The sequence below is a fragment of the Megalobrama amblycephala genome, linkage group LG7, assembly GCF_018812025.1.
Source record: "Megalobrama amblycephala isolate DHTTF-2021 linkage group LG7, ASM1881202v1, whole genome shotgun sequence".
Classification (NCBI taxonomy): domain Eukaryota; kingdom Metazoa; phylum Chordata; class Actinopteri; order Cypriniformes; family Xenocyprididae; genus Megalobrama; species Megalobrama amblycephala.
The window spans coordinates 41569766-41584132 of record NC_063050.1 but is presented as its reverse complement, the minus strand read 5'-3'; the positions used below and the strand labels follow the sequence as shown (position 1 = coordinate 41584132).

Genomic DNA, 14367 nt, shown 5'->3' with positions numbered 1-14367 from the left:
AAATGTGTTGTCATTGTGTTTGATTTTTTTTCTAGTATTACTTAATTATTTGACTAATTTAGATGTTCAGGACATAATAGTTCTGTCATTCGTAATATAAATATATCTAATATAATATGTTTCCTACATCAAAAGGAAGGGCTCGTCCGGGATTTGAACCCGGGACCTCTCGCACCCTAAGCGAGAATCATACCCCTAGACCAACGAGCCAGATGGGAAAAGAAAAATACATATAACAAGTCACAAAATTTTAAGGTAGAACGTAAACGTAATCATTACCAATGGTTTATCATTATAAACAGATTTACAGTGACTTGTGTATTTTCTCAGTGACAGGAAAACGTTTTCTAACGATTCAGTTATCTCATTTCTTCACATTCCCAGTTTTCCCATCCGCAAAACCAACTCTGAAACGCATCACCACCTTAAAAAGCCGAGATCACACAGATAACTCACTCTGTCTGTCCCAAACAGGAGTTAGTACTACACACCATTTTCTTGCAATGTTTACGCGACATGTTACTGAAATATTGTCACGTATCTGTTTCCCTGTCTACAGAGTGCCAAACGTTCAGGTGACGTCACCGACCACAGCCGCACGCGACCCTGCTGCCGACGTGGCGCGAGCTCGAGCGGAAGGGTTGCGCGAGCGCGACTGTCAGCAGAACTGGTAAGAAGGGATGACTCCATGAATTAACTTTATTTCAGAAGAAATAATACATATGTTAATTTTGCATATGCGTATCTTGCATTTTAGCGTTATGCTAATCTTTATAGAGTACTTCCATATTTCGCGTTTGTTGTTATTCTTTTGGTTGTTATTTAAGTTAAATTAGCTTCTGCTGTCGCTTTTGAAGCGCTCGCAGAGTACATTTGAAATACTTTAATATCCTTTAAATAAATAAGGTACAATAAAAAAGACAAATAATAGGGAGACGAATAAACGATTTATAATCAAACATGGGCGTTTGATTTTAGCTAGCAGAAATACAGCCTTGGAGGTATCATAAAACTGCATGCATATTTGTTTAGTATAAAAACTGTAATGTGTAACCTGTGGTTTATAATCTGCCTTATACACAATCTGCTTATTCATTTAGCCTACTGTACGTCTATTTACAAACTAAAGTTTGAATGTTGCTTGTACGTGTAGAAAACAACCGCTAGATGGCGCCGCAATCCGCATCAAACAAAGGCGCTTGACAGTGCGGCACCATTCAGGGACAGCGCTGGTACTGTGTGTCTGTGTGTGTGAACGCTTTTCTTTTCACACACACACACGTACACATACATATTGTTTTCACTATAATAATAATGTGCTTTTTATACAGAGATGATGGTAGTTGCTAAACCCAAATCCTAAATCATGAACCTAACCGTAACACAAACCTGTCGACAGAATTTCATAAAAAACAAAATATGATTTAACCGAATTATAAGCCTTTCATGTACGTGTGTGTGTGTATGTGTGTGTGTGTGTGTGTGTGTGTATTCACATGATGTTTGAAACTATAGTATCATTGTGTACTCTACTTGACCAACCTGACTGGAAATCTTTCTCAATGAAAACGCAATCCCTAGTTAAAATATCCAAAAGGAATGCTAATGGAATTCCTGGCATAATTTGGAAGCAAAGAACTAAAAAACAATCCACTAAGAACCAAATAAGACCCTACTAGATAAATAAAAAAATATCAGTTATCAAATTATACTCAAACATTTTAGGATTGATTCCAAATTATTATACAAATTATATTAGCAACCCATTAGCATTAGTCTCCTAAATAATACCCAGTATATTTTCTATGCACCACGACAATCCGCATGTTTGAGAAATGAGTCTCTGAACATCATATTTTATAATGTGACTTGACATTTCACAAGAGAAACATCATTTTTCTTTTCACTGTTCTTGTGGTGTGTTTCTGCTAATCTTCTGTTAATGATAAATTTCCAGTTATTTTGCACACTTAATCAGAGCTCAGCTGTCTCAGCGTTGAGTCAGAAGTTATTTTGTTGTCATGTACAGCCAATCATCTTCCAGCTGCTTACATGACCTCTCATTACACTTTGTTTGTTTGTTTGGTTTTATCAGAGCACCATGTCGCAAGATGAGACTGTGGAAGACCTCACTGCAAAATCTCCCCCTTCCCTCCACGCAACTGCCTCTGATGAAACTGCCCCCATAGCTGCAGTCAGTACAGATGAGGTCCCGTCTTTATCACAGCTTTCACTAAACACATCGACCCCTGACCCAACAAATGCGGCTGCGGAAGAGCACGGCACAGCCAAAGGTACTGAAGAGAAGCAGGTACACCAATCAGAAGAAAACCCTGAGGGTCAGGTGACTGAATGTGTGGAATCAGTGAGCTTGGACCCAGATGTTACACAGGAAGAAACACAGGAAACAGAGGTACATTTAATAGTGCTGAGCTGTGTTTGGTCAAAATAATATTTTGCGCCATGATACCAAATCCATAACATGATTTTTTGTGTATTTTGTGAATGTATCCATCGGCTGTGTGGATGCATGTTAGCTCCTGGATGAGTCTAAACCTAAAGGCTGGAGTAGTTGGGGCTCCTGGGGGAAGTCACTTCTGACCACTGCTACATCCACTGTGGGTAAGTCGCCATAGCAACCTGTCACTACAGCGAGGTTGCCATAGTTAATCTTAAGCCGGGCACACATTTAATGACTAGTTCAAACATTCTAAGACTGAGCTCAACACACAGCGATAGTTTCCTGCGATTGAAGCAGATTTAAATACTTACACATGGAATTTGAACACCGACTGTAATCGCAGACTGAACGCAACTGCCTCTGACTGGACGCGTTTAAGCGCGATCATTCATAAGTATCGATTTACATTCATAATCGGCCTTACAATCGTTAAGTGTGTCCCCGGCTTTACAGTAGATCCTTTCATGTAAAGTTCCTTTGACTATTAAGCATATTCTGTTGAATTGTAATTTTTATGATGCTGCTAGAAAATGCTTTTATTCAGAAACATGCTTGCATGGAATATTTGAAAATGTACCACCTGAATGTATTTTAGATTTTCTATCTTATGTTAAATTGAAATGCTTTATATAATGTAAATTTTATGGATGATACTGACCTTTTTGGCCATGTAAATAGCCATGCTGCTAACATAAAACAGTGGCGTAAAAACGTAAAGGTGCCGTAGAACGTGTTTTCAAAAGATGTAATATAAGTCTAAGGTGTCCCCTGAATGTGTCTGTGAAGTTTCAGCTCAAAATACCCCTTAGATATTTTTTATTCATTTTTTTTAACTGCCTATTTTGGGGCATCATTAAATATGCACCGATTCAGGCTGCGGCCCCTTTAAATTCTTGTGCTCCCCGCCCCCGGAGCTCGCGCTTGCCTTAAACAGCATAAACAAAGTTCACACAGCTAATATAACCCTCAAAATGGATCTTTACAAAGTGTTCGTCATGCAGCATGTCTAATCGCGTAAGTATGGTATTTATTTGGATGTTTACATTTGATTCTGAATGAGTTTGATAGTGCTCCGTGGCTAAAGCTAACATTACACACTGTTGGAGAGATTTATAAAGAATGATGTTGTGTTTATGAATTATACAGACTGCAAGTGTTTAATAATGAAAATAGCGACAGCTCTCTTGTCTCCGTGAATACAGTAAGAAACGATGGTAACTTTAACCACATTTAACAGTACATTAGCAACATGCTAACGAAACATTTAGAAAGACAATTAACCAAGCCATTAAAAATAGTTTTATATTCAATAAGAAAACACTATTGTTCAAAAGTTCTGTGTTGGTAAGAATGTTTAATGATTTAAAAAGTCTCATATGCTCACTAAGGCTGCATTTAATTTTATAAAAAATACAGTGAAAAATTTTGAAATATTATTACAATTTAAAATAATGGTTTTCTATTTTAATATATTTTAAAATGTAATTTATTCTTGTGATGGCAAAGCTGAATTGTCATCAGTAACATCATGTCACATGATCCTTCAGAAATCATTCTAATATGCTAATTTTATGCTGATTTAGTGCTCAAGAAACATGTATTAATATTATTATCAATGTTAAAAACAGTTGTGCTGCTTAATATTTTTCTAGAAACATTTTTGAATCACAGGTTCAGCGTTTATTTGAAATTGAAATGTTTTGTCTTTACTGTCACTTGTCTTTACTGTCACTTTTGATCAAGTTAATGCATCCTTGCTGAATAAAAGTATTAATTTCTTTTTAAAAAATCTTACTGACCCCAAACTTTTGAACGGTTGTGTATCTAATACATCATCTTTTTTTTTTTTTTTTTGCGATCTACTCTCAGATTATTAATTTTGGTATTTGTGGAGGGCAGTCGGTGAAGCCAAAATGAAGTGATTTAAAGTGCATTACTATATACACATTTTTCCTTTTATTTCATAACTGGCAGCAAATCCTACTTTGTATTATTTTAATTTACTAACTGCATACAAAACAAGAACATGCAAAATTATGTCATTTTACAGTAAATAGCATTCATATTAAAACACATGTGAGGCATAATACTAAAAAAGCCTAGCCTAATGCGTTTTAGTAGGTATTATAGTGAATATAAGCTATCGGGACAATAAATCAGATTATTTGTCAATATCTGTTCTGTGCATCAGACCTTGCAGAGTTAATGCACCCAGAGTTTAATAATGTTCTTCCATCTTTTGATTGTCCTTAGGTCAAGGGTTAAGCTCTGTAAAAGAAAAAGCAGGTGTGGCGTTCCGAATTCGTCAGAGCTCATCATGTGAGGAGGCAGAAGAGGCCCATGAGCATTCTGGGACAGAGACTGCAGAACATGTTCATTCAGAGGAGGTGCACAGAGGAGTACTGTCAACCATCAGCAGCGCTGTTCAGAACACTGTGAGTCTGCACAAGTATAGCACACTTCATTAGTCTTAACATGACTTTTCCGTGATCACTGACATGTAACAAAATCAGACCCTACGCTTGATGAAATATGGAGATGCATTTGAGATACCATGAGTCACGGCTGACAACTTGTGATCACCCAAGAAGATGAATTAATCTTTCTTGTCCCTCCATCTTAGACACATTTTCATGCACTTAGACAATTTTTTCTCCCTCTTGCTTTTTCAGGGAAAGTCAGTAATAACGGGAGGTCTTGATGCTTTGGAGTTCATTGGAAAGAAGACCATGAATGTCTTGGCAGAGAGTGATCCAGGCTTTAAAAAGACTAAAATACTGATGCAGAGAACTGTCTCTCTGTCTCAGGTAAGATAGCCAACAAATGCTCAAATTTTTCTCACCATGATTACACATGATGTAAAACCCCAGCCTAATGTTACTTTCAAAAGGTACAGGACAGAGGCTATGCTATATTTGAATATTGTCACGTCAATGGGTGCTACAACCTGGGGGGCAAAATTGTACTTGTAAGGATATGTGTACACAGAGGAAAGCCTTACTACTGTTATTAGTGTAGCATGGAGACCATACCATATTGAGCAAAACCACCCTGTTAGTTGTAGACTTGTTGTTGACTTAAACAGTGGGTTTGTGGGAAAATCCTGCCATATTTTCAGTATATGTTTGACACTTGCCGAATGTATGTGCTTATGTTGTGTCTGTCTGCAGATGTTAAAAGAAGCAAAGGAAAAGGAGAGAGAGAGACTGAGCAGTCAGATGGTCACAGAACCAACCGCCCACTACGGTATCTTGTTTGATGATTACCAAGGCTTGTCTCATCTCGAGGCACTGGAGATACTTTCCAATGAGAGTGAAGGAAGGGTAAGTATTAAACACACACCACATACTGTACATTCACCCACACCTGTTAATATCCAAAAACAAACTGAAATGAGCTGTGTTTCTCTCTATTTCAGGTGCAGGATTCTTGTCCTCTTTGGAAGAGGAAGATTTGGAAGTTCTGAAGAAGGAGCTGATTGCGATTAAAGAGATCTTCATCACTCGTGAGGAGGAGGAAGCTGATGCTGCCTCAGAGGAAAACGGTGCTCTTAATTCACAAATTCATTGTTCCACTCGTCTCTGTGAGTCTTCAAATGCCAAAACATAATGAGACAAATCCAGATCACAATCTGGTGTGAACAAATCCAGACCACAATCAAGATCCTGTGCGGGAAAAATCTATATTACAATTTCTGCATTAATGGATATTAATCAGGTTAAATGGTCAAGTTCACACTTTTAAATGTTAAATCCAGTCACAGATTTTGAGTTAAAATGATAAATTGTATAATCTACATAATTATTAAAGGCCTGTTCACACCAAGAAAGATAACTATAAAGATAACGATAAAGATATAATTCTAAAAATCGTTCTAAATATAAAAGAATAGCACTGTCCACACCACAGCTATAACGAGAAACTATATTGTTGGGATGACTTTCAGAACGATTTTTTTTCCAGCTGTTGAATGATAAAACAATGACAGCCAATCAGAATCCATTCTAATTTTAAGAGCTGGTGCATTTAAAATTTCAATTTAATTCATTATATCAGGCTTGCAAACAGTGTAACACACAGTTACCTCAGGTATCCAGCGCTGGTTTTGACAACATTGTCTTGTTTCTGTGAAGTTGCAGTGAAAAAGTCTAGGTGTTGTTTTTTTTTTTTTATTCCACTATATTGACTTTGTCAGCTAAATTCACTGTTAGATTAGAATCAATGATCGTGATCTTAGAATAAACAGACTGTTATCGTTCATTGGTGTGGACGCAAATTTAATTATCGTTCTTGGTGTGAACGGCCCTTAAGGCTGTGAAATGATTAGAATCTCTAATTCTGGTTGAAATCACCATCCCACAAGTGAACAAACATTGATTTGAAATGACACAACTTAGTCAGAGCACTATAAATATTTCAGTCCTCCTCATTTTTGCCCTTGGGTATTAAATGTATGCGATCTGTGTGTTTCAGCTGCGATGGAGAGGAGTTTGTCAGTGTTCTTACTGAGCTACTCTTTGAGCTCCACGTCGCTGCAACTCCAGACAAACTGAACAAAGTACAGCCACACTTACTCACACACACTCTTGAATTTGCCACATGCAACATAATTACTCTCTCTCCAACACACAAACACAAGCACAAACAATAATCAAACTGTGTGCTTTGCAGGCCCGTATAAAAGCTCATGATTGGGTGCGAGAAGTGGAACAATCACAGGAAGTTGTCAAGAATGTAACAGAGGAATTAAAAGAAGAGTGCTCCACCCCTTGCACCGCTCCAGAAAAGGGAGAACAAAAAGAAGAAGAAAAGAAAGAGAAGGGAGAAGAGGGAGAGAACGAGAAAAATAATACAAAAGACGTACACTCGGATACTGTTGAGGTGAGAAATGTTTTGAATGTGTCGTTGAGTCTGAACTATATATACTGTGCATATACATAAGGGGGCTGTCCACAGAGAATTTTTTTCCCATTGTTTTTCTCATAGACTGTAAAAAAAAAGATGGACAAGGTGTCTCCACTTCCTTCCACTATAGAAAAATTAAAGGTGCCCTAGATTCAAAAATTGAATTTACCTCGGCATAGTTAAATAACAAGAGTTCAGTACATGGAAATGACATACAGTGAGTCTCAAACTCCATTGATTCCTCCTTCTTATATAAATCTCATTTGTTTAAAAGACCTCCGAAGAACAGGGGAATCTCAACATAACACCGACTGTTACGTAACAGTCGGGGTGTACGCCCCAATATTTGCATATGCCAGCCCATGATCCCAACATTATGAAAGGCATTAGACAAGGGCAGCCAGTAACGTCTGGATCTGTGCAGAGCTGAATCAACAGACTAGGTAAGCAAGCAAGGACAATAGCAAAAAATAGCAGATGGAGCAATAATAACTGACATGATTCATGATAACATGATATTTTTAGTGATATTTGTAAATTGTCTTTCTAAATGTTTCGTTAGCATGTTGCTAATGTACTGTTAAATGTGGTTAAAGTTACCATAATTTCTTACTGTATTCACGGAGACAAGAGCCATCGCTATTTTCATTTTTTAAACACTTGCAGTCTGTATAATTCATAAACACAACTTCATTCATTATAAATCTCTCCAACAGTGTAGCATTAGCCGTTAGCCACGGAGCATAGCCTCAAACTCAATCAAAATAAACACTGTACTTACGCGATTATACATGCTGCATGACGAACACTTTGTAAAGATCCATTTTGAGGGTTATATTAGCTGTTTGAACTTTTTTTATGTTGTTTAAGGCAAGTGCGAGCTCTTGGGGCGTGGAGCACCAGATTTAAAGGGCCACACACCCTGAATCGGCTTATTTCTAATGATGCCCCAAAATAGGCAGTTAAAAAAATGAATAAAAAAAAATCTATGGGGTATTTTGAGCTGAAACTTCACAGACACATTCAGGGGACACCTTAGACTTATATTACATCTTTAAAAAAAAAGTTCTAGGGCACCTTTAAGCCAGAATATCCCAGAAACGGTTGTATCCGGTTACGTAATTCAGGGCCTGAGTCTGTGCAGAAGTGATACTAAGGTGGAGCCGCGGTATTAAAGGGTTAGTTCACCCAAAAATGAAAATTCTGTGATTAATTACTCACCCTCATGCTGTTCCACACCCATAAGACCTTCGTTAATCTTCGGAACACAAATTAAGATATTTTTGTTGAAATCCGATGGCTCAGTGAGACCTGCATAGCCAGCAATGACACTTCCTCTCTCAAGATCCATAAAGGTACTAAAAACATATTTAAATCGGTTCATGTAAGTACAGTGGTTCAATATTAATATTATAAAGCGAGGAGAATATTTTTGGTGCGCCAAAAAACCAAACAAAATAACGACTTATTTAGTGATGGCCGATTTCAAAACACTGCTTCATGAAGCTTTGGACGTTATGAATCAGCGTGTCGAATCAGCTGTTCGGAGCGCCAAAGTCACGTGATTTCAGCAGTTTGGCGGTTTGACACGATTTGAACCATGATTCGATACGCTGATTCATTATGCTCCGAAGCTTCCTGAAGCAGTGTTTTGAAATCGGCCATCACTAAGTAAGTCGTTATTTTGTTTTTTTGGTGCACCAAAAATATTCTCCTCGCTTTATAATATTAATATTGAACCACTGTACTCACATGAACCGATTTAAATATAAATGTTTTTAGTAAATTAATGGATCTTGAGAGAGGAAATGTCATTGCTGGCTATGGAGGCCTCACTGAGTCATCGGATTTCATCAAAAATATCTTAATTTGTGTTCCGAAGATTAACAAAGGTCTTACGGGTGTGGAACGGCATGAGGGTGAGTAATAAATTACATTATTTTCATTTTTGGGTGAACTAACCCTTTAAGGTCCCTTCCATACTCCCAAACCCGCTAACTCAATCGCAATCACAGCTGTCAATCATGACATGATTGCCAACAGGGCTGCCAGCTCTCATGTAGTTGATGCTTTTTTTTTTTTTTTGTTCTCACCTGCGTCTCACATTTTTAACTTGAAAACGCATTCTGTGTGAACCAGCCCTTAATTTTGTTATCGTTAACTCACCCTCTTGTTGTTCCAAACCTGTATGAGTTTCATTTTTCTGTTGAATAGAAGAGAAGATATTCTGAAGGATGTTGGTAACCAGACAGTTGACAGTTACCATTGACTTCCATAGTATTTTTTTTCCTACTATGGAAGTCAATGGCTACCATCAAGTCGTTTGACTACCAACATCTTTAAAATGTCTTTTGTGTTCACCAGAAGAAAGAAACTCGTACAGGTTTGAAAACAAAATGTACATTTTTGGGTGAACTATCTTTTTAATATTTTTTGTGGAAATATTTTTATTTTCAGGATTCCTTGATGAATAGAATTTTGAATAGCATTTATTTGAAATATAAGTATTTTGTAACATTATAAATGTCTTTACTGTCACTTTATCAATTTAATGCATCCTTGCTGAATAAAAGTATTACTTTCTTTCAAAAAGACACATATAAACCTTTATTTAAATGTGTATGTTTGTGTATGTAGAAGGTGTATCTGTCATCAGTGGGCAGTCTTGCTGAGGTTACCGCTCGTAGTATAGAACAGCTACACAAAGTGGCTGAGCTGATTTTACATGGACAAGAGCTGGAGAAGCCAGCCTGCCAACAGGCCAGTATACTGGTCAGGTGAGTTCCTCAGCCATTTCCATAAGACGTTATTAGAAATGTCCTTTTTGCTGTTTAGTGACTGTTGTGTATACCCAGGTTAACCAGTGCCATGTGTAAGGAGGTCGGATGCCTGGCCCGAAAGTTTTCGGACACATTACTGGCTGTAGGGGTGAGTCTGACTGACCCTAATGCATGTTGCTGGTCTTATTTTAAATTATTCATCAGCGGTTGTCATCGCAAAGAAACTTCAATATATTATAACTAATAGCTCCACTTCTGTAATAACTTTCCTTTTCGGTTAAAGAGTTCACCAAAAATGAAATTTCTGTCATTAATTACTCGTAAGACCATTCGGCGATTCACAGTCTTTTAATCCATATAATTTGTGCTGTCATTAATAGTTGACATTAATAATGTCAGCGCGCTTATAGCTGTACTTGTAACAGTGTAGAGAGAACACAAAGTAACACCAGTTTAGCATAGAATCTATATCTGTGTGGTGGGCCAACAGGTAAGCCGAGTGCTCTTGTGCGACAGCGGCGCGCGTGACCCGGGTTCGATTCCAGCCCGTACTGGATCCTGCATTCAATATACATATAAATCTGTTCCCATTGTGTCACTGATGTTCACTGGATAAGTAAGTTACTGGTATACTGGAGCTGTCTGTAAAAGGCATATTCTAAAGCTGTAACTTGATTTATAAAAATTACTTTTTGAAGCACACTATAATGATGCCATTAGCACACTGCAAGTTCACTTGGAATGCCATTGCAATGTGTTTTAAAATCACTAAAAGTTTGTTATCAGTATAATATTAATGTATGTTCAACACTCTTACAATGTAATTGAATTGCAATTCTAATGTCACCAAAATACATTTAAAGTTTATGCTGAGTGAATTCTGCATTTCAAAACTTGTGAAAACTTTAAAGTGTACTTAAGTATACTTGGAATAGTTCCACTTTAGCACAAACAAGTATATTTAATACAACTTTAGTTGAACTTCAGCACTGCTTTTGGACAACTAAAATGCATTTAGTACAAAATTAGTTGTTCCAATTTAGCAGACTTTAAGTATACCAATTTATAGCATGCCACAAATACATTTAATTATACTAAAGTACATACAAATAAATTGTGCTTAAGTATACTATTTTTTTCACTAGGGAACCCTTTCAGACTTTGGTTGCCTTTAATTCATGCCCTTACTTTTCAGCCCCTTGCTTCCAATCACTTCTCATACAGAGATATTTCAAGATCCAATTAATTCCTGTCAGATAAAACATGTTGAAAATGCTGTTTCTACTCTGGCACTGCACAGCAAAATTTACAGAGCAAACAAAAGTTTGTGGCAATGAAATTAAATCACAACACAGTAGGAGTAGTTGCTCTGGAAAATTGGATAGTAGATTCATTTTGCATTTGTTTCCAGCACATACATTTATAACACATTCATTTTACGCAATACACATTGTGAATGTTTTGTTATTTAATGCCAGTAAGAATTTTTAAAGTCTTAATTTTCTAGTGTAGCCCTGTTATTTTGTAAATTTGAATTTGATATTTGAAATGCATCACATTATGGAAGTAAATCAGGTTGCATATGCTGTCTATTAAAAATGTTTTCATTAACTGAACTAAAGCTGAAATAAAATAATGATACAGAAAAAATAAACTTAAAAACTAAAAAACTAAGCTAAAAAGAAATAAAAAAACTGACAATAGCACAAAATGTTACTAAAACTTAAAATTTAAAAGAAAACAAAGAAAATCTTATTAAAAATATGACTAAATATAAATATTAAAATGACAATTCAACACTTAGCTCCAGGTATTTTGCTCCAGTGCCAAAAATGTGCCAAAAATGTCTGTACTGTACTATACATTTTTTTTCTCCTGAAGTTTAAAATGAACATCCTTCTGTTTTTTCTCTCTTTATTTTTGTCCCTATAGAATCAGAGAAAGGCAGAAGAAGTAAATCCTCTAGTGGACAGTGTGATGCTGGAGGTAAAACTGAATATGATTCTTTAATGCACAGCTAACAAATGATTAGACAGCTATATGGGATTTGATGATGATAATGATAATGACGACCATTCATCACTGCACTGTGTCTTGTTTCCCCAGGGTTGTAATAGCACTACCTACATCCATAATGCATTCCAGCTGCTGTTGCCTGTTCTTCAGGTCTCACACATCCAGACCAGCAGAACCACGGTCAAGCCAGCCCCAGAACCAGCATCCACAGAATAGTGCCTTCGTTCTGTTTGTGTGTGTTACTGTCTGTGTTTGTCTGTATCTGTGTATTGTGTTTAGGTATGTTGCTTCAATATGAGAGCTTAAACCAAAAAAGTGCAATTCTAGTCTATATATAGACTCTTACAAAGAGATAATTAAGAAAATAAGATTGAAACTCCTAACTTATTTAGGAAGCTGCTTAATTATGTATTATCCTCTTGATACTGTGTCCATTCTTTTTTTTAAGTTACTTTACTAAAAATTGAAGATTATTAATCATGTGTTGCATTGTCTGAACAGATCTGGAGGTCCAACTGTCATTCACCTAAATTAATCAATCTCTCATACACAATTATTGTTTTTATTTTGAATAAAATGGAACAAGAACATAATCTGTAATATAAATGATATGACACTAAAGACTGAAATGATCAGTACAGTACTGTTTTATTTTTTTGAAAATGTTCAGTTCTCACTGTTCTCAGTACATCACACTTTGTTCATTAGACATTAGGTACTCCTTGAAAAAGAGCGTACTTTGTTTTAAGATGAAGTGAAGATTATAGTTTGAAAGGAATTGAAGATGAAAAGTGCTTTATGGAAACATAAATACTAGTTTTAATAGCCACAAGAGCTTTAGAATGGTGTTATATACAGTAATTAAGAAATCACATTAGTGTAGTAGCCATACTGCTAGCTAAATGGGTATTAGAGAACCAAGCAACATGGTTTATGTATTCAGCCTAGTCATAGCAATGTTCCCTCAGTTTTTTCAGCATTGGGCAAATAGACACTCTTGAGCCTGTGTAAGCGACATAATGCCACTGCCACATTGTGATTATTATCAATATTCCTGTGGTTTAGATAAATAATGGAACTGTAAGACCCTGTTTAGTCATTTGCAGATCTGTGGAAGGATCCTACAAGAGCAGCTTCTAAACAAACTCTCACATTTGTTTCACTATATTACTGAGGACATTGCATAGACTTCCATTGATTTTATATCATGTTAATATTTTTTATCTCCTAACCCAACCATAACCCTCACAGAAACATGAGCAAAACCATAGATTTAAATAAAATCATATTTGGCCAATTTATAAGCCAATATATACTGTAAGTGAATTTTTTAACGATAGTGAGGAATGTCTACTATTCAGTTGTTATATTATTTCACGATGTATGTAAGTGAGGACATGTCCTTCAGAATAAAAGGTGTGAATCACCATTTCTCATCTGCCGACAATGGCTTAAAGTGTGGTCATGTTTATCATTGTTCAGCGAATTTTTATGATTGGAATCGAGTAATTTCAGAAGGAATCTGCGTGATCAGAAATTTAGCTTCCCCCTCGTATCTTGTTCAAGTTGGTCTCGCGAACTGGAGCAACTGACAGGATCACGTGGTACAAATCGGCTGTCCCAGTTAATGCTTTTTTTTTATAAGTGACAATTTCGTAATTAAGGTAATTATGACATGGTGTGAACACACCTACACTATTGAAAATGAATAGTTTTTTTTTTTTTTTTTTCGTGTGTGGTTCTTAAATATGAACATAGCCTGAAAACACCAAAAGCTTGCTTTGCTTATTCTTGACAGGTAAATATCAAGCTGGCCTGATCGCAGTCTAATTCAAGGGTTAGTTCACCCAAAAATGAAAATTCTGTCATTAATTACTCACCCTCATGTCGTTTCATACCCATAAGACCTTCGTTCATCTTTAGAACACAAATTAAGATATTTTTCATAAAATCCGACGGCTTCTTGTTCATGTGAGTACAGTGGTTCAACCTTAATGTTATGAAGTGACGAGAATACTTTTTGTGCGCCAAAAAACAAAATAACGACTTTATTCAACAATATCTAGTGATGGACGTTTTCCAAACACTGCTTCATGAAGCTTTTAAATCAGTAGTTCAGAGCATGTATCAAACTGCCAAAGTCCCGCCCCCCAGTGGTGAACCATTGAAATTTCAAAACACTTATGATGTAATGAAGCCTCATTT

At 36.4% G+C, this 14367-nt stretch overlaps 1 protein-coding gene and 1 non-coding gene across 2 annotated transcripts; one reads left to right on the top strand and one right to left on the bottom strand.

Annotated features, from left to right (window-relative positions):
- Positions 1-138: 138 nt before the first annotated feature.
- trnap-agg lies at positions 139-210 on the bottom strand. Its single transcript has one exon. It is a non-coding gene; the product is annotated as a tRNA-Pro (tRNA).
- A 56-nt stretch (positions 211-266) lies between these two features.
- fam114a1 (family with sequence similarity 114 member A1) lies at positions 267-13609 on the top strand. The gene is made up of 14 exons (XM_048197496.1): positions 267-476; positions 560-670; positions 2096-2413; positions 2538-2622; positions 4715-4896; positions 5134-5268; positions 5632-5788; positions 5886-6048; positions 6935-7019; positions 7133-7342; positions 10004-10143; positions 10222-10294; positions 12079-12132; positions 12253-13609. The coding sequence occupies exons 1-14, from the start codon at positions 282-284 to the stop codon at positions 12376-12378; spliced, it is 2034 nt and encodes a 677-aa protein (XP_048053453.1). The 5' UTR covers positions 267-281; the 3' UTR covers positions 12379-13609.
- The last annotated feature ends 758 nt before the right edge of the window (positions 13610-14367 follow it).